This window comes from Heptranchias perlo, chromosome 22 (assembly GCF_035084215.1).
Source record: "Heptranchias perlo isolate sHepPer1 chromosome 22, sHepPer1.hap1, whole genome shotgun sequence".
In the NCBI taxonomy this organism is placed as follows: domain Eukaryota; kingdom Metazoa; phylum Chordata; class Chondrichthyes; order Hexanchiformes; family Hexanchidae; genus Heptranchias; species Heptranchias perlo.
In genome coordinates this window covers 7,125,446-7,149,890 of record NC_090346.1, presented here as the reverse complement: position 1 = coordinate 7,149,890, position 24,445 = coordinate 7,125,446, and the positions used below count along the sequence as shown (strand labels likewise).

Sequence of the window (24,445 nt, the reverse complement as noted above, 5' to 3'; positions counted from 1 at the left end):
TGCCATTTGAATTATTGGGAAAATAATAGACAGTGGTGTTGAGTCATTATTCTGCTCCCTCTTGCGTGCCTCAGACATCCCATTATACTGAAAGAGTAGGAGTGAGCTCCTGTATTTTACCCAAAGCACATCAAGAGGGAGGAGGAAAATCAGATAAACAAGGGGGAGAAATGGTCTCAAGTCTATGGTAACAAAAGCATAGGTGACAGTTTCAGCAGCAAATGGGCTGAGGCAGAGGTGGAAGCGGGCGGAATTAGAGGTGGATGTGGGGTTAGATGAAGTAGGGTGGGAGGAGGCTCGTGTGGAGCATAAGCACCGGCATAGACCAGTTGGGCCGAATGGCCTGTTTCTGAGCTGTAAATTCTATGTAGGCGGCCTATGTGATGGGATCAGAAGCTCAGCTTGGGGTCGAATAGTTTGTGAATGGTCTGGTTCGACCTGAGACATTGGCTGAGGAGGGGGATGGAATCGGTGGCGAGGCTATTGAGTTGTGGTGGTGGCTGAAGACAATGGCTTCGGTCTTCCCAATGTTTGACTGGAGGAAATTGCTCTGCAACTACAGTCACTGCTTGAGAATGACTGGTTCTATAGCACAGAACTTCAGTATTTGTTTCCTGCTTACTTGCAGCCACAAGATAGTGACACATCTCACTGTATGTACAAAATGTGAGAAATGGAGCTAATATGCTTCCCTATAGCTATACTTTACCTGATTAACTATCTATAATAGATCGAGTTACATTGAAACTACAGCACAAAAATAGGCCATTCAGCCCAACTGGTCTATGCTGGCGTTTATGCTCCACACGAGCCTCCTTCTTCCCTACTTCATCTAACCCTATCAGCATACCCTTCTATTCCTTTCTCCCTCATGTGCTTATCTAGCTTCTCCTTAAATCTATGCTATTTCCCTCAACTATTCCTTGTGGTAACACATTACACATTCTTAACACTCTTTGGGTAAAGAAGTTTCTCCTGAATTCCCTAATGGATTTATTAGCGACTGTTTTATATTTATGACCTCTAGTTTTGGACGCCCCCATAAGTGGAAACATTTTTTCTATGTCTACCGTTAAAAAGCAGTAACTCGGAGTCCTCTGTATGGTCTCAATTTTTTTTGGTTTTATGCACAGATCATTACTGAACAAACAGCCCGCTCGTTGTGATCCCCATGAAGGAAAATTGCAAATTATTCAAGGGTGAAACCTGCAGAAATTTTGATTCATGAAACAATGTTCACAAAATAAATTCTGATGTGAAGCATGTTAGTTTAGCAATGTGTATATTATTTTTATTTTAAAGAGCAGCACTTGGCCCTTTTTATGTTAGTGGGGTTTTTCCATTGCCAGTTTCCAAAGCACTGAGTTCACTTAGCTAACGGCAACCCTAATGTAAACTTGGCAAATTCACTAAATCCGCCCAAAGAGCAAACCCATTTTTACCACTTCTTTCTCAGCACCTCAGGAACCAATGGTGCACATGACCCATTGACACCAAAATAAACGGGCCTCTGGCTGCTACTTCATGTGAAAGGACCATCATACCATAGAGAAAGATGATTAACGATTTTGAGATTACTAAATATACACATTGTTCACCACCACCTTTTCCTCTCCTCCTCCCTATAGGGAAACATGTTTTTTGAGAAATGTCTGGCATATTATTAAAAGCAATTAACATTATCAAACACTTTTTGTTTCATAGCAATATCTTGTGTTTAACTGGCTGTATTTTTTGGAGGCTATCCAGCATTGTGCAAAGAGTAGCTGTCATTTGGGTTTTAATGGTAATAAAACGTGCAGCTGATGATAAATGCCACTGATTTAACAGGAATTAATAGCAAAGCAAAAACATTCCTTTATCAAATACTTTCACAGAACTTGATTGTACATATGCTCGTATTTAATTTACAATTTATTCCATTATTTAGCTGGAAAATGTTCTTGTAATATTCTCAGATTCCATGAGTCAAAGAAATAACTTGCATTGATATGGCATCTCAGGACGACTTAAAACACTTCACAGGCAATGAAGTACTTTTGAAGTGTAGTCACTGTTGTAATGTAGGAAATGCGGCAGACAGTTTTGAGCACAGCAAGGTCCCACAAACAGCAGTGAGATAATGATCAGATAATCTGTGTTTGGTGGTGTTAGTTGGGGGATAAATGTTGACCAAGACACTGGGAGAGCTCCCCTGCTCTTTGAGTATTGCCATGGGATCTTTTACATCACCTGAGAATGGCGGACAAGGCATCGGTTTAACATCTCAACTGAAAGATGGCATCTCCGACAATGAAGCACTCCTCTGGTCATTTGTCTCATTGCTGTCTGTGGGACCTTGCTGTGTGAAACCTGGCTGCCATGTTTCCCTACATTACAACGGTGACTACACTTCAAAAGTACTTAATTGGCTGTAAAGCATTTTGGGATGTCCTGAGGTTGTGAAACGTGCCATATGAGTGCAAGTTCTTTCTATCATTCTATCTTTCAGTTTTTCTATCTAATTTTAAACAAACCTAGTGTGGATTGACATCTCTATGTTGAGCCCTGCGGGTGAGAACAGAATCAGGTTTGGTTGTGATGCCTCTGAGGATCAAGTAGTATTGTGGCATTAATTGTCTGGTTGTACACACGACGAATGATACCTTTAAGAAAGTACCTGACAGCAACTAGCACTGTAGCTCAGAGAGAACTCAATGACAAGTTTCAAGCAGACGGGTATCGAACCTGTGATCCATCTTCACGCTGCCTGTACCAACTAATTCATCTGGGAAACTGCTACAATAATCTTAAAAACACAAGAAATAGGAGCAGGAGTAAGCCATATGGCCCCTGCTCTGCCATTCAATCAGATCATGGCTGATCTTCAACCTCAACTCCACTTTCTTACATGATCCCCATATCCCTTGATTCCCTTAGAATCCAAAAATCTATCCATCTCAGCCTTTAATATACTGAACAACTCAGCATCCACAGCCCTCTGGGCTAGAGAATTCCAAAGATTCACAACCCTCTGAGTAAAGAAATTCCTCCTCATCTGTGTCTTAAATGGCCGATCCCTTAATCTGCAACTATGCCCTCTAGCTCGAGACTCTCCAGCCAGGGGAAACAAACTATCAGCCTCTACCTTGTCAAGCCTGCTCAAAATTTTATACATTTCAATGAGATCACCTCTCATTCTTCTAAACTCCAGAGAATATAGGCCCATTTTACTCAACCTCTCTTCACAGGACATCCCAGGAATTAATCTAGTGAACCTTCGTTGCACTGCCTCTAAGGAAAGTATATCCTTCCTTAGATAAGTAGACCAAAACTGTACACAGTACTCCAGGCGAGGTCTCACCAAAGCTCTGTACAATTGTAGTAAGACTTCCTCGCTGTTCCTGTACTCCAGCCCCCTTTTATGTGTTCTGAATATCTTGATACTGTTACTATCAGTAATAACCTCATAATTTTCTGACAGGAAGATGACGAGAGACTCATCAGAGAGATTCAAAGTGAAGCTGAGAATGAACAAAAGAAAAGGATTGGAGGTGAGTCACCTGATTAATGAGCCACATGTGTTGGTTTTTTGGGTTGTATTTCTTGGTTAAATTTGATATCTCAGTAGCTGCAACACTAGAGTCACAGCAGATTTATAGGTGTTTGAATAAAGTTGCCCTAGATTTGTGGTTAGCTCGCCTCGGGTCAGTCTCTGTCAGGTTGACTGGCTTGTGAGAAACACCAAATGGATTTGCTTTACTGACCAAGCAAAGTATTTAAAAATGAAGTGCCACAGGTTTCATTATTACTGGTAAAATTGCCAAATTATAGTTGTTAAACACCACCAAACCCTTCCCTGAAGTTTAGGCAAAATTTTGCTTTTCCATCAATTTGCCAGTTCAACAAAATCACTTTAAACAAATAAGTTACATCTAGGGAATGTTCAGAAAGTGCAGGACAAAAGAAAGTTGTTTCTTTTCCTTTCACAAGTAGCAAGTAAACTCACTTCGCATCATCACATCAGTTGTATTAGTGGTGCTGGCGAGCACTCAACTTCAACTAATGAATGCTGTGAGTCTATAAGATGCTCCGTCATCAATGTGACTATCCTCTGCAAATCCAAGTTCAACTGCCTGAGTTTTTTTGAGTCCACAATACCAATAATTTGGGAGATTGTGGGTTCTGCCCTGTCATTTCTCTCTTTTTGGAGGTTAGATGTTAATCAACTCGTTCTCAAGGGCCGCACTGTGTCTGAATACCATTCCTGTATGAAACGATTTATTTAAATTACTGTGTTGTGCAGAAGTTTTGATTTTGTATTCATTGTTGAAAGGATAGGCATAGCAATGTCCATGCAAACCTTCGTGATCTTAGGTAGTGAGGACGATGGGAGTCTAGATGGTTCCCCGTAGGAAGCGAGGAGATATCAGGGCAGTCATTCCAAGTGCACCCAGCAGTGGTACCAGATTCTAAGACTTGGTGACTTGTCCATCACCTTGTGCAGGCAATGATGCATTTATTTGCCATAAGAATCCAATTTGATTAAGCACTAAAGGTGTTGTGGCAAAATGGATTTTTGCCTGAGTTGAATTTTTTTAACTTGTATTTCTGTGCTGCTGGAATCAACATGTTGGGTTTAACACCAAAAGCAATGTGTATGCAGAAGTTATCAACTCAAAATAGACAAGTTTGTTTTGGGGTGAGGGGATGGTGTTAATGAATCATCCCAAAAGGGCCTTCATTTACAATCCAAAACTCCCTTGCTTTGTTAAAGATGTTCCATTGTCCTCTAGGAATCCCAATCGTGACACTTATATAAGGTGTTCTATTCAGTTCACACAAGGGGTGGGGGAGTGGTGAAGCCAGGCAGAGTCCTGGAGGCCCCCTGGTCACACATCAAGGGGCATGCCCTCAACTGGGGGTAATGACTTGGACTGCTATTTAGGACTCCTTTGAAGTAGGGGGCATGCCCTTGAATGGCTGGAGCTCTCTGTGAGTGACAAGTTGGAGGGCAGGTGGAGTTACAGTGCCAAATTTCAAGAGTGACAGACTGAGGCTGGCAGAGTATGTGTGAATTTCACAGCCAGAAGTCTGTCTGTGTTTAAAAGCCTGAACCAGTGTAGCCAGGAAGAATTAAGCTAGTAGGTGGACTTCTGTTCTGAGGCCTCTGTTCAGAGAGAAAGTGAGTTGCTCATTTTATTATTTTATACTGAGGAGTGTAGGGAATTATATGCTGTGTGTTAATCTGTGTACTGTTCATTTATTTCTGATGTAAATGAACAATTTAACTGTTTCAAAGCCTATGTGTGAACCTATCTAGTCCATCATTTATAAAGAAAAGAATTCACTGGCAGCATGTGATACATTCCAGTAGCCAGTCTACGGAGTAAGGGTTCTTTGTAGTTGTCAGCTTTGGCTCACTCTCGCCTCCTGAGTCAGAAAATTGTGGGTTCAAGCCGCACTCCAGAAACACTGGCACATAATCTAAACTGACACTACAGTGCAGTACTTGAGGGAGTGCTGCACTGTCGGAGCTGCTGTCTTTCAGATGAGACGTTAAACCGAGGTCCCGTCTGTCTTCTCGGGTGGATGTAAATGATCCCATGGTACTATTTGAAGAAGAGCAGGGGAGTTCTCCCAGTGTCCTGGCCAATATTTATCCCTCAACCAACACCTTCAAAAAAAATGATGATCTGGTCATAACATTGCTGTTTGTGGGAGTCTGCTGTGTGCAAATTGGCTGCTGCGTTTTCTCCATTACAACAGTGACTACACTTCTAAAGTACTTCATTGGCTGTAAAGCGCTTTGGGATGTCCTGAGGTCTTGAAAGGCACGATAAAAATGCAAGCTGATTCTTTCTCTTTCTTCGTTATGATCCCTGGGTCATGCTATTGCTTATCTAGATGGTGGGCAGGACAGTATGCACTTCAGATTGTAGGGCATGTGAGGTCCACTTGAGGGATGCTGAACCTGAGAAAATATCTAGTGTGAAAACTCTAACTGTGATAGTGGCTAATGCATTTATTCTCTGTCCGTGGAGACCTGGTTTCTAATGCTTTTTTTGCTCTGTTCACACCTGCTTTAGAACAAGCTGTGAAAAGGATTGGGCCCCCTCCAGAGGATCCTCCTCCCAAGAATGCAAGATTTGAAGAGCGAGGCCAAGCTATCCCTCCTGGAGTGAATTTCAACCGCAATGATCTTCCTCGACCAGCGCCAATGATTCCTGAATTCCCCCCTATCCCGCCAGTGCCCCCTCATCTGCAAGTCCCCTTTCCCCCTCCACCCTATTTTCATTTCAACTTTGATGCTTTGCAGCACATGAATTTTGAGCACGAGTACCCCATGCACTTTGGTCCCCAACCCTACCGCCGCCACCGCCATCAACATCATCACCACCACCATCGCCACCATCATCATCCTCCTCCCAATCCTCCGCACCATCATCATCCTCCGCATCATCACCATGACGGGCCCCATGGACACCCAAACCTGCCGCCAGTTTACCAGCCACCACAGGATCGGGTTTTGCTCAACTTTGTACCGAGACCAGAGCAGCATAACCTTCGATGACCGGCATTCTCCCCCGTAGACTTTATTTTGAGCCAAAGAGACCTTTGGTGTTTGTTGTTTGGTGAATGTTTAAATGAAAGGCCACAAATAGATTTACTGTAAATACTGTTCAAATAAACCATACTTTTTTCCACTTGCAAAAGACATAGATTTTGTTCTGTTTTTAAAAATAAAATGAACAAATTTTACTAGGCTACATATTGACAAAGAATAAAATGTTTGCTTTACAAACAGGTGATCCTGAATTTGATTCCAAGGTCTGCTGGTTACTCCCAATTCATCAGTCAGAGGTGGACACGGTACTGGATGAAGCAATTCATAATAAGAGTATTCCATCTGGGGTAAGCCTGGAAGGACAACAAACAAATCCTACCTCTTATTGACACCGGTTACATAATTATTTCTAGTTGCTCTCTTCAACTGCTCAGGCAGAGCTGTCACTGAAAGTTGGAGTGGACACAGATCACACACCCACCCGGTGTCTCAAATACAACATGCTCAGGAACAATCATTGAACTTCCTCCAAACATGGGCCTATAGCGCAGGGTGTGTGGAACCCATTGTTGGGTGTATGTACAAAGTTGAATGACATATGCTGCCTTGATGGCTCAGTGGACAAATGCAACGCCACGAGATTCATAAAGACCAAGCTATGTTCTGGATTAGCTGATTTCAGTAATGCTGCGATAAGCCATTGCAATTGTACTCAGTACTATGCCTCGTGTAGCCATTCTTCACTGGTGAACCCTGACCAATATTTGTCCCTCAACCAACATCACTAAATTAGATGATCTGGTCATTTATCTCATTGCTGTTTGTGGGACCTTGCTGTGCGCAAATTGGCTCCCACGTTTCCCTACATTACAACGGTGACTACACTTCGAAAGTACTTCATTGGCTCTAAAGCGCTTTGGGACGTCCTGAGGTCGTGAAAGACACTATATAAATGCAAGTTCTTTCTGCTTTCTTTCTAACCCGGGCAGTGTGAGCTGGTAGACTATTTGAGAAGGAAGTCATGACAGTCAAACATGATCATCTTCTGACCCAACATTTACAAACCTGCACCTTCCTGCATTAGGTCACTGGATAGTGATCAGTAGAGAGAAACCTAGCTTTTTTTTTTTTCCCCCTCCCTCACCCAAACTAATTGTGCCCCTACCACCACTCTAGCTGAGATTAGGTACTATTTTGCAGGGAGATCAAACTTAGGCCCCTCCAAGGGCTTAGTACCATGCCACATGGTGCACTTACCAACTGAGTCACCAGGAAAGCACAGAAACACTATCCTAAAATTCATTACTCCAAGGGTTAATTACACGGAGCAGAATTGTTTGTGGAGTTCCCCTGGGTTTAAGTGATGATAAACACAAATGTTCACCAGTTTCCATTGCAATCTATTCTGATTTTCAGTAAGCTTTATAAATAGAGGCATAGAGTACAAAAGCAAGGAAGTCATGATGAACCTTTATAAAACACTAGTTTGACCACGACTGGAGTATTGTGTCCAGTTCTGGGCACCGCACTTTAGGAAAGGTGTGAAGGCCTTAGAGAGGGTGCAGAAAAGAGTTACTAGAATGATTCCAGGGATGAGGGACTTTAGTTATGTGGATAGACTGGAGAAGCTGGGGTTGTTCTCCTTGAAACAGAGGAGATTGAGAGGAGATTTGATAGAGGTATTCAAAATCATGAAATGGTCTAGACAGAATAGATAGAGAAACTGTTCCCATTGGTGGAAGGGTCAAGAACATGAGGACATAGATTTAAGATGATTGGCAAAATAACCAAAGGTAACATGAGGAAAAGCTTTTTCACACAGCGAGTGGTTAGGATCTGGAATGCACTGCCTGAGGGGGTGATGGAGGCAGATTCAATCATGGCCTTCAAAAGGGAACGATAAGTACTTGAAAGGAAAAAAATTTGCAGGGCTACAGGGATAGGGTGGGGGAGTGGGACTAGCTGGATTGCTCTTGCATGGAACCGGAATGGGCTCGATGGGCTGAATGGCCTCCTTCCTTGCTGTAACCTTTCTATGATTCTAAGTCAGAGCTGTTTGTCAGCAGTCATTACTGAAAGGAGTCAGAGTAATTTCTCATGGGACAGAGGTGATTTACTGTAATGGAGGCCTTCAATAATATAGAGTCCTGCGCCCTCTCTCACTTGTCATTCTTTATCTTTGGGATCAGTGCAGTGGTTTAAATTATAACCATCAGCAGTTTGAAACTAACTACATTGGACAGCCAGGCTCATTCATCAGAATATTTTGAGGCTACAAAGAAATAAGGAGTTCTTTTAAGTGGTGGTAAAGCACAAATCATGATTATTTACAACAAATTATCTGGTAGCATTATGTGCAATATTATCTTTACAAGCTGTAAAAATCAACAAGATTCCTGCTTACAGTAATTGTATTAACTTCTAATCTTCAGCTTTGGTGTCCTGTAATATTGGTTTGGTGGCTTTACCTAGGGTTTCTCAATAAATATTATACATACGTATTATTAAAAATAGGTTTAATGGCATTCCTGACACTTTGGCAAGTTCACCCAATGAGTAACATAAGGTTCCCTGGTCTATGCTGAATTACCTGATCTCAGCTGGTGATAATAAAAGTGGTAGAATTTACCCCAGTACCTCTGGGTTAAGGTGGGGAATATCATTCAGAATTTACACTCCTGATTGCTATCCTATGGTCACTGTTGGGTGTGGCTTACCTCTTTAACCAAGCGTTTGGTCACCTGTCCTAATATCTCCTTATGTGGCTCGGTGTCAAATTTTGTTTAATAATCACTCCTGTGAAGCACCTTGAGCCGTTCTACTACATTAAAAGAGCTACATAAATGCAAGTAGTTGAGTGTGTGTATGGACATTGGGTGAAATCAGGATCAGCTGTGATTTCCACCACACCATAGGGCCTGCCAAGTCTCACTGTCCAGGTGAGATGCTAGAGGGTGCATGGCACTTACGAAGCCAAATGCTGCCATGAAGTTAGTGCCTCAAAATGAGTGGCATTGATTTTAGAGTAATACATTAAATGCCAACCTGCTAAATGTGCCAAAGGTAATATTTTGCTCACCATTATCTTGGCACTGCTCTGTCCAAAAAGAGCTACCCTCGGCCTGACTACACCCCATGATCACCATGGTGATGGATTTTGAAAAAGTTAGTAATGGAGAAAGGAAAGGACCATCACAATGCTGATGGAGTTTGAGTGGCAAAATGTAGGAAAGCAGCAATATTGGTGGATGAGGGGAGGGAGAAAAATATAGTTGGGTTTTGAAAAGATCACATACCAGGCTCTGGGTCTGGCATTAAGGAAATCTCCACAACAGTGCTTGTTCCAGATATATTTTTTGTCAATTTTCACCTCTTATGTAAGTCTAGACAGTGTCAGCCGATTAATTGATTGTAAGAGCCATCCCAGCTGAGCCTGATCCTGCTTGTAATCTGGATGCACACTTCCTTTCTTCTCCATCTGACACTCCAGTGCAGTCCTGAGGGAGTGCTGCACTGTCAGAGGTGCTGACTTTCGGATGATACGTTAATCCGAGGCCCCGTCTGTCCCCTCCGGTGGATGTAAAAGATCCCATGGCACTATTCGAAGAGCAGGGGAGTTCTCCCTGGTGTCCTGGCCAATATTTATCCCTCAACCATCATCAATAAAACAGATTAATTGGTCATTATCACAATGCTGTTTGTGGGACCTTGCTGTGTGCAAATTGGCTGCCGCATTTCCTACATTACAACAGTGACTACACTTCAAAAGTACTTCATTGGCTGTAAAGCGCTTTGGGACGTCCTGAGGTATTGAACGGTGCTATATAAATGCAAATCTTTCTTTATCTTTGAAACCTCTTGTGGCTGATTGTTTGATCTGGGACCTGCTGAGTCCTCCAGTCCCCGTCTCCCATTAATTTAAGTGAATCAACGTTTCCAATGATTTAGCAAGTTTATCCAATGAATAACTGTGAGTCACACAGATGAGAAAGGTCCAGGCTCGATCTCTGGTTTGTGATGTTAACTGATTTCAATAGCTGCAGGGAGACTATAATGGGCCTCAGCGCCCCTGGATTAGGGAGGGTTCCCACTCATTATCCAGTGACCTTGGCTGGAAAGGCACTTGTGGAAATCCACCGTGCTGGTTGATGGCAGGATCAGTTGTAATGTACCAGAGCCTTTCACTTACATTGCTGGTAAATAAGATTGTTTAGGTGGCTCAAACTATTGAGATAGTTTTGTTTAGGTTGCCTCAAGTACTAAAAAGTTTATTTGTGGTGCCTGTTGTCTGCGGATTCCACTCCATCTGCGTCTTCATCTCTATTAAATATTATCTGGCTCTTAATTAGTCTCTTCTGTTGGGGCTTGACACTTCTTTTATATTTTATCCCCTCCCCTGCTCTCCTGAAGCCATTGACTCCTTATTGGAGTGCAGTTACCACAGAGAAATTACCCTCCAGTACCTCACCCAAGTGGCTATTCAACCACAGGGCACATCATCTCTAAGCCTGGTCTTGTCCTTCCCTGACATCCACAGATGTGCACTTCCAGCAAAGATCAATGAATAGTGAACCCTAGCCAATTTCCTCCCCCCCCCACCCCCAACCCATGGGCACTGAGGCCAATTGTAGCAACTCTACAACCACTAAAGCTGAGATCAATAAATTCATCACAAACTGGAGACCAAACTTAGGACCTTTCTGGTCTGTGTGGCTCAGCTATTCAATGGATAAATTCATGGAGCCAGCGAGGAGCACTTGTACTCGAAGAGAGCTTCTATTATTCAGTGACGGGTCACTTATTTGCTGTTAGCATCGGTTTGTGTTTGTGTTTGTGTATCTTGCTACTGATGACCTGCAGTTGGGCACAGAACTCTCCCCTTTTTAAGGCCGGACTGCAACAATATGGGATTTTTTTTTCACGTACAAAAGTGGATTTGAATTAGGGAGGGAATTCCAGAGCTTAAGGCCTTAAACAGCTGAAGGCACGGCCGCCAACGGTGGGGTGAAGGAAGTGGGGATGCACAAGAGGACAGAGTTAGAGGAACGCAGAGATTTGGGAGGGTTGTAGGGCTGGAGGAGGTTACAGGGATTGGGAGGGGCGAGGTCATGTAGGCATTTGAAAGCAAGGATGAGAATTTTAAAATCTTGATTCCTGACGTTCTTTATAAAAATATCTTCACCGGAACTAGGTTGTGATGGGCTGCTGTAAAAAGAATCATAAAGATTCTGTGGCAAATGAACCAATAGAAAGTAATGCTGATTTATATTTTGCAAGGCAGATCCCACATTGTCCCGTTTATTAATACCTGTATTACTATTGACATTGTAACTGGGCACTGATGACCTTTGTCAGATTCCATTCACAAAAAGAGATGAATATTTGGAAGGATTTGCAGCAACATGGTATATTCACAGATCTATCTTGTTTCTCATCGAGGACTAACGGTGCTATGTTTTTTTATGATGCATTCTATTGACCTCCCCGTTATGCTGTACTCCAGACCACAATATTTACAAGATTTTTTTTAAAGAGAGACACATACCCACAGGTTATGTGCTTTCTGCCAATGGATTTAAATATATTTGATGGGAATCTGTGAAATTCTAGCTGACCAGCAAGATATATATACTTTAATTGTTGGTTTGTAACCATTTTGGCCAATATTTATCCCTCAATCAACATCACTAAAAACAGATTATCTGGTCATTATCACGTTACTGTTTGTGGGATCTTGCTGTGCACAAATTGGCCGCTGCGTTTCCTACATTACAACAGTGGCTACACTTCAAAAATACTTCATTGGCTGTAAAGCGCTTCGGGACGTACTGAGGTTGTGAAAAGCACTATATAAATGCAAGTCTTTCTTTCATTAGCAAAATGTGCCCAGTACCCCATCTCTTCTGCAGACAAACTATTCTAGTTTTCCAGGTTCCTTCCGTGCAAATGTTATAAAGGTTATTTCTCCCGCAAACCGCCACCCAATTAAGCAGTCAGGAAGGCCCGGTGCAAGACTGATCTTCCTCTGCGCCAATCTAAAATATTCCAGTTGGTTTGATGTTGATGTGGCACTGGCTGCCAGAGACCCACACTATTGGAACCAGCTGCTCAAGAGCAATTTAAAGAGCAGCTTTTAATACTGTGAAGGAGTTTTAATAAAACAGGGCCGTGTACAGATTTATAGAATCATACAGCACAGAAGGAGGCCATTTGGCCCATCATGTCTAAGCCAGCTCTTTGAAAGAGCTATCCAATTAGACCCACTCCCTCTGCACTTTCCCCATAGCCCTGCAAATTTCTCCTTTTTAAGTATTTATCCAATTCCCTTTTCAAAGTTATTATTGAATCTACTTCCACCGCCCTTTCAGGCAGTGCATTCCAGATCAGAACAACTCTCTGGGTAAAACAATTTCTCCTCATCTCCCCCCTGGATTTTTAGCCAATCATCTTAAATCTGTGTCCTCTGGTTACCGACCCTCCTGCCAGTGGAAACAGTTTCTCCCTATCTACTCTATCAAAACCCCTCATAATTTTGAACACCTCTATTAAATCTCCCCTTAACCTTCTCTGCTCTAAAGAGAACAACCCCAGCTTCTCCAGTCTCTCCACATAACTGAAGCCCCTCATCCCTGGTACCATTCTAGTAAATCTTCTCAGTACCCTCTGCAAGACCTTGACATCCTTTCTAAAGTGTGGTGTCCAGAATTGGACACAGTGCTCTAGTTGAGGTCTAACCAGCTGAGAGGTTTCAGTGAAACAATTCATCCTCTTCATTCTGCAAAGCACAGACCACCATCAGCTGTCAATTAAGAATCCTTTAATCATCCTTCACTGTAACAATTCAGTGCCCAATTCAAACTATTATATACCTGTTAAGGAACATAGGAACAGGAGTAGGCCATTTAGCCCCTGGAGCCAGTTCTGCCATTCAATTAGATCATGGCTGATCTGTATCTCAACTCCATTTACCCGCCTTGGTTCCATTTCCCTTGATAGCCTTGCCTGACAAAAATCGATCAAACTCAGTTTTGAATTTTTCATTTGACCCCCAGCCTCAACAGCTTTTCTGGGGGAGAGTTTTCCAGATTTCCACTACCCTTTGTGTGAAGAAATGATTCCTGACATCACCCCTGAGTGGCCTAGCTCTAATTTTAAGGTTATGCCCCCATGTTCTGGACTCGTTAACAAGATTTTCTTTCTCCGATATAGATTGGGAATGTAAAATTGTGACATAACACCTTAAATATGTATTTATTGATATTTGATTTCCTAATATTAGAGGAGAGGACACACTAAGCAGCATTGTCACACATGACAGGTTTCATTGGGCTCCATCTCGGGGGGTTTCAGTCCTTTCTTTAACCTTCCAGTGTACCATTAGTGTATTTTAGGATCAAATGAAGTCCGAGGTGTAATAAGGCAGCAAGTGAGGTGAGATAGTCTGGCTGTACCGTGGCTACAAACCACTATTCTATTTGTTGTTGCTCGAATATATATATATATATATATATGTGTGTGTGTATGTTTCAGACATGCATAAATAGAAGCAAATTGCGGAAGGGTTGTGAGGATAGGCAGAAATACCAGGTAGCCCGGCATAAAAGCAAGAAGAGAAGAGGTGACACAGGCTCTGACAGGGTTAACTGTGGAGGAAGTGATTTAATGTGAAAGTAGTTCACACAGTAGTTTGAAGACATCCAATACAAACAGTACCCAGATTTGCTGCATTCACATCCATTCTGTTCTCATCACTGGATTAATAAATGCAGTGTTACAAATGCCATTAAAATGATCCAGTTCAATGATGGGGTTGCTCTGTTATGAAGCAGTAGTATAAACAATCCTACTCCACTCAATCCAATAATGCAGGTTCGCATACTGAGCACCGATTACCTTAAAGAAAGATTTTGTGATTGCTTTCAGCTGCATATGGACTCACGAATTTGAATGAGGTAAATATTCCTGTTGGAAGTCAAAGATTACACTCAAAGGGGGAGACTGAGAACCCCTCCTTAATAAATTCCACTTAGGTCTTTGAATAGAAAGGGTCTAGAGATAATCTCAAAACTACCAGCAGGAGGTGTCGGCCTCCCCTCAGGGGGAACCAGCAGGAGGTGTCGGCCTCCCCTCAGGGGGAACCAGCAGGAGGTGAGTGTTGTAGCTGTTGCAACAATGAACGACCTTTTCTGTTCTCAGTGCTATTCAGGAAGCGTACAATGTGAAAATTCAGTGCTGGGTATTATTCTGTCAGCTCTGACATCAGCTAACTTATTGGAGAGCCCCTTTCACCCATCATGTTACATTTCCACTGTTCAACACTCAAAAGGTGGATTCCTCAAATAGAGAAACCAACCCCAAGCCACCTCAGTATGGATTGTGGGAAATTGCTTCTCTCCGGGAAGGTTACAGATTCCCTGTGTCTAGACCCAAAGTAAATTCCAGATCGTATGTTTTTTGTACCGTTTTACAACAATGATCCATTCGTCCATCACAACCTTGTCAGGTGATGAGCTTGGAGCCTTTTCTAAAATAACCAATAAGGAGACACTGGGTTTGTCCCAATGTCATCAACCAAAAAACAAACAAAAGTGCCCCCTTTTTATTGGGGCACAACTAATAAAGAACTTAACCATAAAAATCAAAGGAAACTTATAAACTTAAATAATATTATTACCAGTGTTCTGGTTCATTGTTGTTTCATTTATAGCTGGTTATTAACTGCAACGTGGGAATTCCCGTCCCCTGATCTGTGTCATCTTTCCAGTTATATTTTTTTGTTTCTACCCCTATGTGTTTCCTTGAATTTTTTCTGCTTCTATTTGGACTAGACTTCACACCCTGGTGATCTAATTGAGCGGTTCAGATGTCATTATAAATTGCAAGAGCAAAGCTCGAGTGATTTCTTTCTTTCACTGAAAGCCTGATATTAGATTACTGCTACTCTCTCCGTCATTATTTCTAATAAATGGTTATATTTTCAGATTTGTCATTGAGTTTTTATTTTTTTTTAAACCTTGCTGTGTTCAACCACAGGGTGCGAACTAATCTACTGCAACAGACATACCTTTTTGTCACTTGCATTAAACCTTACTGGTAAGATCACTCTGCATTGTTATCAGTGCTTTTACATTTGGAACTTATGTAGGTCAAGTTACCAGAGAATAATGGCCATGCATTGGCTCCTGTGGTAACATTCCTTAACACTGGTTTCCATTAGTCCAATAGCACAATCGTAGACCCAGGACATTGTGGGCCTGTGAATCTGCCATTGGGCTTAGGTTGCCTATACTACTACTACTACTGCTGCTGCTACTACTACTCCTACTGCTGCTACCACTGCTACTACTACTACTGCTGCTGCTGCTGCTGCTGCTACTACTACTACTATTACTGCTACTACTACTGCTACCACTACTACTACTACTACTGCTGCTGCTGCTGCTACTACTACTACTACTATTACTGCTACTACTACTGCTACTACTACTACTACTACTACTACTGCTGCTGCTACTACTACTCCTACTGCTGCTACCACTGCTACTACTACTACTGCTGCTGCTGCTGCTGCTGCTACTACTACTACTATTACTGCTACTACTACTGCTACCACTACTACTACTACTACTGCTGCTGCTGCTGCTACTACTACTACTACTATTACTGCTACTACTACTGCTACTACTACTACTACTACTACTGCTGCTGCTGCTGCTACTACTACTACTGCTGCTGCTGCTGCTGCTACTACTACTACTACTATTACTGCTACTACTACTGCTACTACTACTACTCCTACTGCTGCTACTACTGCTACTACTGCTGCTGCTGCTGCTACTACTACTATTACTGCTACTACTACTACTACTACTCCTACTGCTACTACTACTATTACTGCTACTACTACTACTACTACTCCTACTGCTACTACTACTACTACTCCTACTGCTGCTACTACTGCTACTACTGCTGCTGCTGCTGCTACTACTACTATTACTGCTACTACTACTACTACTACTCCTACTGCTACTACTACTACTCCTACTGCTACTACTACTACTACTCCTACTGCTGCTGCTGCTGCTACTACTACTATTACTGCTACTACTGCTACTACTACTACTACTGCTGCTGCTGCTGCTACTACTACTATTACTGCTACTACTGCTACTACTACTACTGCTGCTGCTGCTGCTGCTACTACTATTACTGCTACTACTGCTACTACTACTGCTACTCCTACTGCTGCTACTACTGCTGCTGCTGCTGCTACTACTACTACTGCTGCTGCTGCTACTGCTACTACTACTATTACTGCTACTACTACTGCTGCTGCTGCTGCTGCTACTACTACTACTGCTACTACTACTACTACTACTGCTACTACTACTACTACTGCTACTACTACTGCTGCTGCTGCTGCTACTACTACTACTACTGCTACTACTACTACTACTACTGCTACTACTACTACTACTACTACTGCTACTACTACTACTACTGCTGCTACTACTGCTACTACTACTACTACTACTACTGCTACTACTACTACTACTGCTGCTGCTGCTGCTGCTACTACTACTACTACTGCTGCTACTACTACTACTACTGCTACTACTACTACTACTACTGCTACTACTACTGCTACTACTGCTACTACTACTACTACTACTGCTGCTGCTGCTGCTACTACTACTACTACTGCTGCTACTACTACTACTACTACTGCTGCTACTACTACTACTACTACTACTGCTACTACTACTACTACTGCTACTACTACTACTACTGCTGCTGCTGCTGCTGCTACTACTACTACTACTGCTACTACTACAACTCGCATTTATATAGCGCCTTCAACGTAGTAAAATGTCCCAAGGTGCTTCACAGGAGTGATTATCAAACACAATTTAACACCGAGCCACATAAGGAGATATTAGGACAGGTGACTTGGTCAAAGGGGTAGGTTTTAAGGTGCGTCTTAAAGGAGGTAGAGAGATAGAGAGGTTTAGGGAGGGAATTCCAGAGCTTAGGGCCTAGGCAGCTGAAGGCACGGCCGCCAATGGTTAAGCAATGAAAATCAGAGATGCGCAGGAGGCCAGAATTGGAGGAGTGCAGAGATCTCGGAGGGTTGTAGGGCTGGAGGAAGTTACAGAGACAGGGAGGGGTGAGGCCATGGAGGGATTTGAAAATAAGGATGAGAATTTTAAAATCGAGGCGTTCCTGGACTGGGAACCAATGTAGGTCAGTGAGCACAGGGGGTGATGGGTGAACAGGACTTGGTGCGAGTTAGGATACGGGCAGCAGAGTTTTAGATGAGCTCAAGTTTCATTTAAGTAAATGCAGGAAGCTGGTCCTATGTGTTTGCACTCTGGGTCTCCATATCACATAACCCAGAACCTAACACTGACAGTGTAAAAGGGAGAGATTGTGGCTTAGAGACTGCTGTTTCCAGACAGGAGCAAGAAATTTGGTAATAGAACCAACCTGATTAGGCACTTTTATAGCAGCAGGAGGTTGTAAACACTGATGATACAGAGCTGCCTCTGAAAATATACACACAGATCTGAACTGAACCCAATGTACTGTTTACACTTAGCCCTGAATCAGGATAACTCCACATGTGTCACAGGCAGGGTGCATTCAGGCTTTTCATACCCGACTAACTTGAATCCATGGTATTCCAAAGGTGCTTCCAAACTGGCAATGGGATGCAGAAGAAAAAGAAAAAGAGAAAGAAAACTGCAAATGCTGGAAATCTGAAAGGAAAACAAAATGCTGGATATAGACAGAGAGCACAGCATCTGCAAAAAGAAGATAGTTTCACTCTCACAACCACTTGTCACAACTGTAGGGCTGAGAAAAGAGAGGGGCAGGAAACAAGAGACACTGCAGTCACAGGAAGGTAATGGGTTGAATGACCTGCAAACTGCTTAATAAAAGAAGAAAAAGAAAGCCATGCATTTATACAGTGCCTTTCACGACCTCAAGACATCCCAAAGATCATTTCAGTGAAGCGAAAAGGACAAAAGAACATGCAAATAGCTAAGATGCTAAAAAGACATTAAGATGCTGAGAGAGCCACACAAGGAAAAAGGGAAAATAATGCAGTAAATTAATCAATTTAAAGTGGTTTTAATTAGCTAATTTGATTGTTATTTAATATTCAGAACTGCCGACAGCATTGGGAACTGAATCCAGATTTATATAGGCCACATAAATGAATCTTAAACACTAATTTCATTAGAGTTCAGTGCTGCTCTGTGCAGGTTGTCACCAGAGAGTGGGTCTTTATTAAGACCTGGTTTCCCTGCTGAACACCAGGGCTGGTAATGGGAAGTTATGTAGCCCATCAATGAGATGTATTCATGTAGCTAATTGATGACAAGACACAATAAAGTTGCCATTGTAGAGATTTCAAATAGTCATTGTGTTCACTCTGAAGCCAGGCAGTGGTGAGAAAGGACAAAAACTTTCTACGATGGCTGTCACTGTTTCTTCAATTGTGTTCTGAAGCTCAGTATCCTCTTTTCAGACGATATACTTATCAACATTATTTTAAAATACCCTCTCCAGTCACCAGTCTTCCTGTAGAGAACCCCTGTGTTCGCTGACCTACATTGGCTCCCAGTCTGGCAACCCCTTGATTTTAAATTTCTCATTCTTGTGTTCAAATCACGGCCTCACCCCTCCCTATCTCTGTAATCTCCTCTAACCCTACAACCCTCCGAGATCTCTGCGCTCCTCCAATTCTGGCCTCTTGCGCATCCCCGATTTTCATCGCTCTACCATTGGCGGCTGTGCCTTCAGCTGCCTAGGCCCTAAGTTCTGGAATTCCATCCCTAAACCTCTCTGCCTCTCTACCCCTATCTCCTCCTTTAAGATGCTCCTTAAAACCTACCTCTTTGACCAAGCTTTTGGCCACCTGTCCTAATAGCTCCTTATATGGCTGAGTGTCAAATTTTGTCTGATTATGTTCCTGTGAAGCACCTTGGGAGGTTTTTCTAGATTAAAGGCGCTATATAAATGCAAATTGCTGTTGTTGCTCTTATCCACATATTTCCTCCTGACATCACCTGTACGTATAGAATCAGCTTCCATATGTAAAGAAAGAAAGACTTGCATTTATGTAGCACATTTCACACTCTCAGGACATCCCAAAACATTTTTCAGCCAATTACTTGTGTTTGGAAGTGGAGACACTTGTTTTTTGTAGGCAAACGTGGCAGTCAATTAGCACACAACAAGGTCCCACAAACAACGACGAAAGGAATGACCAATTCATCTTTTTTGGTGGTGTTGGTTGAGGGATGAATGTTGCCCAGGACAATGGAAGGACTCCTTGCTTTTCTGTGCCATGAGATCTTTTAGACCAGTTAGCCTAACATCTGTTGTGGGGAAAATGCTGGAGTCTATAATTAAGAATAGGGTGACTGAACACCTCGAGAATTATCAGTTAATCAGAGAGAGCCAGCATGGATTTGTGAAAGGTAGGTCGTGCCTGACAAACCTGATTGAATTTTTTGAAGAGGTGACTAAAGTAGTGGACAGGGGAATGTCAATGGATGTTATTTATATGGACTTCAGGAAGGCATTTGATAAAGTCCCACATAAGAGACTGTTAACTAAGATAGAAGCCCATGGAATCGAGGGAAAAGTACAGACTTGGTTAGGAAGCTGGCTGAGCGAAAGGCGACAGAGAGTAGGGATAATGGGTAGGTACTCACATTGGCAGGATGTGACTAGTGGAGTCCCGCGGGGATCTGTCTTGGGGCCTCAATTATTCACAATATTTATTAACGACTTAGATGGAGGCATAGAAAGTCTCATATCTAAGTTTGCCGATGACACAAAGATTGGTGGCATTGTAAGCAGTGAATGTGAAGGGGAGGTGGTTAGACTTTCTCTTGTTGGAGATGGTCATTGCCTGGCACTTGTCTGGCGCGAATGTTACTTGCCACTTATGAGACCAAGCATAAAGTTACAAAGGGATGAAAACATAAAATTACAAACGGATATTGATAGATTAGGTGAATGGGTAAAACTGTGGCAAATGGAATTCAATGTAGGCAAATGTGAGGTCATCCACTTTGGACCAAAAAAGGATAGAACAGGGTACTTTCTAAATGGTAAAAAGTTAAAAACAGTAGATGCCCTAGGGGACCTAGGGGTTCAGGTACATAGAGTCTACTCTCAATCATCAGCAAAGTGATGGAAGGTGTCGTCGACAGTGCTATCAAGCGGCACTTACTCACCAATAACCTGCTCAACGATGCTCAGTTTGGGTTCCACCAGGACCACTCGGCTCCAGACCTCATTTCAGCCTTGGTCCAAACATGGACAAAACAGCTGAATTCCAGAGGTGAGGTGAGAGTGACTGCCCTTGACCTCAAGGCAGCATTTGACCGAGTGTGGCACCAAGGAGCCCTAGTAAAATTGAAGTCAATGGGAATCAGGGGGAAAACTCTCCAGTGGCTGGAGTCATACCTAGCACAAAGGAAGATGGTAGTAGTTGTTGGAGGCCAATCATCTCAGCCCCAGAACATTGCTGCAGGAGTTCCTCAGGGCAGTATCCTAGGCCCAACCATCTCCAGCTGCTTCATCAATGACCTTCCCTCCATCATAAGGTCAGAAATGGGGATGTTCGCTGATGATTGCACAGTGTTCAGTTCCATTCGCAACCCCTCAAATAATGAAGCAGTCCGAGCCCGCATGCAGCAAGACCTGGACAACATCCAGGCTTGGGCTCATAAGTGGCAAATAACATTCGCGCCAGACAAGTGCCAGGCAATGACCATCTCCAACAAGAGAAAGTCTAACCACCTCCACTTGACATTCAACGGCATTACCATCGCCGAATCCCCCGCCATCAACATCCTGGGGGTCACCATTGACCAGAAACTTAACTGGACCAGCCATATAAATACTGTGGCTATAAGAGCAGGTCAGAGGCTGGGTATTCTGCGGCGAGTGACTCACCTCCTGACTCACCAAAGCCTTTCTACCATCTACAAGGCACAAGTCAGGAGTGTGATGGAATACTCTCCACTTGCCTGGATGAGTGCAGCTCCAACAACACTCAAGAAGCTCGACACCATCCAGGACAAAGCAGCCCGCTTGATTGGCACCCCATCCACCACCCTAAACATTCACTCCCTTCACCACCAGTGCACAGTGGCTGCAGTGTGTACCATCCACAGGATGCACTGCAGCAACTCGCCAAGGCTTCTTCGACAGCACCTCCCAACCCCGCGACCTCTACCACCTAGAAGGACAAGAGCAGCAGGTACATGGGAACAACACCACCTGCACGTTCCCCTCCAAGTCACACACCATCCCGACTTGGAAATATATCACCGTTCCTTCATCATCGCTGGGTCAAAATCCTGGAACTCCCTTCCTAACAGCACTGTGGGAGAACCTTCACCACACGGACTGCAGCGGTTCAAGAAGGCGGCTCACCACCACCTTCTCAAGGGCAATTAGGGATGGGCAATAAATGCCGGCCTCGCCAGCGACGCCTACATCCCATGAACGAATAAAAAGAAGATCACTGAAGTGTCATGAACAAATGCAGAAAATAATCAATAAGGCTAATGAAATGCTGGCCTTTATATCTGGAGGACTAGAGTACAAGGGGGCAGAAGTTATGCTGCAGCTATACAAAACCCTGGTTAGACCGCACCTGGAGTATTGTGAGCAGTTCTGGGCACCGCACCTCCGGATGGACATATTGGCCTTGGAGGGAGTGCAGCGTAGGTTTACTGGACTGATAACCGGACTTCAAGGGTTAAGTTATGAGGAGAGATTACACAAATTGGGGTTGTATTCCCGAGAGTTTCGAAGGTTAAGGGGTGATCTGATCGAAGTTTATAAGATATTAAGGGGAACGGATAGGGTGGATAGAGAGAAACTATTTCCGCTGTTTGGGGATTCTAGGAGTCGGGGGCACAGTCTAAAAATTAGAGCCAGACCTTTCAGGAGTGAGATTAGAAAACATTTCTACACACAAAGGGTGGTAGAAGTTTGGAACTCTCTTCCGCAAACGGCAATTGATACAAGCTCAATTGCTAATTTCAAATCTGAGATAGATAGCTTTTTGGCAACCAAAGGTATTAAGGGATATGGACCAAAAGCAGGTATATGGAGTTAGATCACAGATCAGCCATGATCTTATCTAATGGTGGAGCAGACTCGAGGGGCTGAATGGCCTACTCCTGTTCCTATGTTTACATCCACCTGAAGAGGCAAGACAGGTTTAACATTTCATCCAAGAGATGACACCTCTGACAGTGCAGCCCTCCCTCAGTACTGAACTGAAGTGTCAGCCTAGATGATACGCACAGGTCCTGGACTGGAACTTTATGCACAATCTTCTGACTCCGAGGTGAGAGTGCTACCAGTGAGCCAAACTAACAATACCAAGCTTTAGCTCTCCGCCATCACCAACTCCACAGCTTTCAATGTGCTGTTTAGTAACCTCCTGTTTGATATCAAGTTGCGGATGAGCTAGAATTTTCCGCAGCTTTTTTTTTTATTCGTTCACGGGATGTGGGCGTCGCTGGCAAGGCCGGCATTTATTGCCCATCTCTAATTGCCCTCGAGAAGGTGGTGGTGAGCCGCCTTCTTGAACCGCTGCAGTCCGTGTGGTGAAGGTTCTCCCATAGTGCTGTTAGGAAGGGAGTTCCAGGATTTTGACCCAGCGACAATGAAGGAACGGCGATATATTTCCAAGTCGGGATGGTGTGTGACTTGGAGGGGAACGTGCAGGTGGTGTTGTTCCCATGCGCCTGCTGCCCTTGTCCTTCTAGGTGGTGGAGGTCGCGGGTTTGGGAGGTGCTGTCGAAGAAGCCTTGGCGAGTTGCTGCAGTGCATCCTGTGGATGGTGCACACTGCAGCCACAGTGCGCCGGTGGTGAAGGGAGTGAATGTTTAGGGTGGTGGATGGGATGCCAATCAAGCGGGCTGCTTTATCTTGGATGGTGTCGAGTTTCTTGAGTGTTGTTGGAGCTGCACTCATCCAGGCAAGTGGAGAGTATTCCATCACACTCCTGACTTGTGCCTTGTAGCTCAGTTTTGCCAAGGCAGAAGCAATCCTACAACTCCCATCAGAAACGTTGCACTTTGACCCTCAAATGCATCTTCTTTTCCGGTTGATCACTTAGGCTTGATCATTTTAATTAAACCTCTCACATCCATTATGTAGGGATTTGTGCAGAAACAACTGAGGATAGCAGCTGCCCATGAAATAAAATTGACTGATCGCATTGCATAATTTTTTTAAATTCAGTTCCTATTAGTACAGGCCCATTAAAAACTAGGAATTAGTCTGGGAATCAGATCCTCTAGGCAAGCGGTGACAGAGTACGCCAATACCTGTGCCTCCTGTGTTACATTACTACCACATACAGTACTGGGCCAATGTTAGTGCTGGTTAAACTGAAACTGATTAAACTCATGAAGGATGCTGGTTGTTGAGATGTCAGTCCAACAACAGAACCCAAATCTACAACCAGAACTGTTACTGAAGTCCTTACCTGCTGCACCAGTGGGGCACGTTATTCTCGCAAACCCCACTTTAAACTCAGTAATTTCCTAACGGGTGTGGAATTCAAGCGAATTTAACTAATAAAACACAGAAGTAATTGTGAAAAGATAGACTCCCATTTTAGCAAACTCGATCTATGTTAGAAATTTTTGCACAGGCCACTCCAAAATTAGACTGTCGAGTACAAACACTGGACGGTGGCATTCTAAGGTTAGAGTAATTTTCCAGCTCCTGGTCTGAGACTGGTATCTGCTTCGTCCAAACCACAGCTGGCAGACTGGAGTTATGGTACCATTCACCAGAACGATACCGGGGCTAAAAGGGTTAAATTATGAGCTCAGGTTGCATAGA

General features: G+C 43.4%; 2 protein-coding genes across 4 annotated transcripts in view; both read left to right on the top strand.

Annotated features, from left to right (window-relative positions):
- rnf216 (ring finger protein 216) overlaps window positions 1-6,695 on the top strand; it is a 192,235-nt gene extending 185,540 nt beyond the window's left edge. For all 3 annotated transcript variants that reach the window (XM_068002882.1, XM_068002879.1, XM_068002880.1), the window contains 2 exons: window positions 3,464-3,533; window positions 6,069-6,695. In XM_068002882.1, coding sequence (XP_067858983.1) covers window positions 3,464-3,533; window positions 6,069-6,553 — 555 coding nt within the window. In that variant the 3' untranslated portion in view covers window positions 6,554-6,695. The remainder of the gene's footprint in view (window positions 1-3,463; window positions 3,534-6,068) is intronic.
- Window positions 6,696-6,768: 73 nt separating this feature from the next.
- LOC137340906 (spore coat protein SP65-like) lies at window positions 6,769-23,821 on the top strand. The gene is made up of 3 exons (XM_068003711.1): window positions 6,769-6,894; window positions 15,826-16,224; window positions 23,753-23,821. The coding sequence occupies exons 1-3, from the start codon at window positions 6,769-6,771 to the stop codon at window positions 23,819-23,821; spliced, it is 594 nt and encodes a 197-aa protein (XP_067859812.1).
- Window positions 23,822-24,445: the final 624 nt, after the last annotated feature.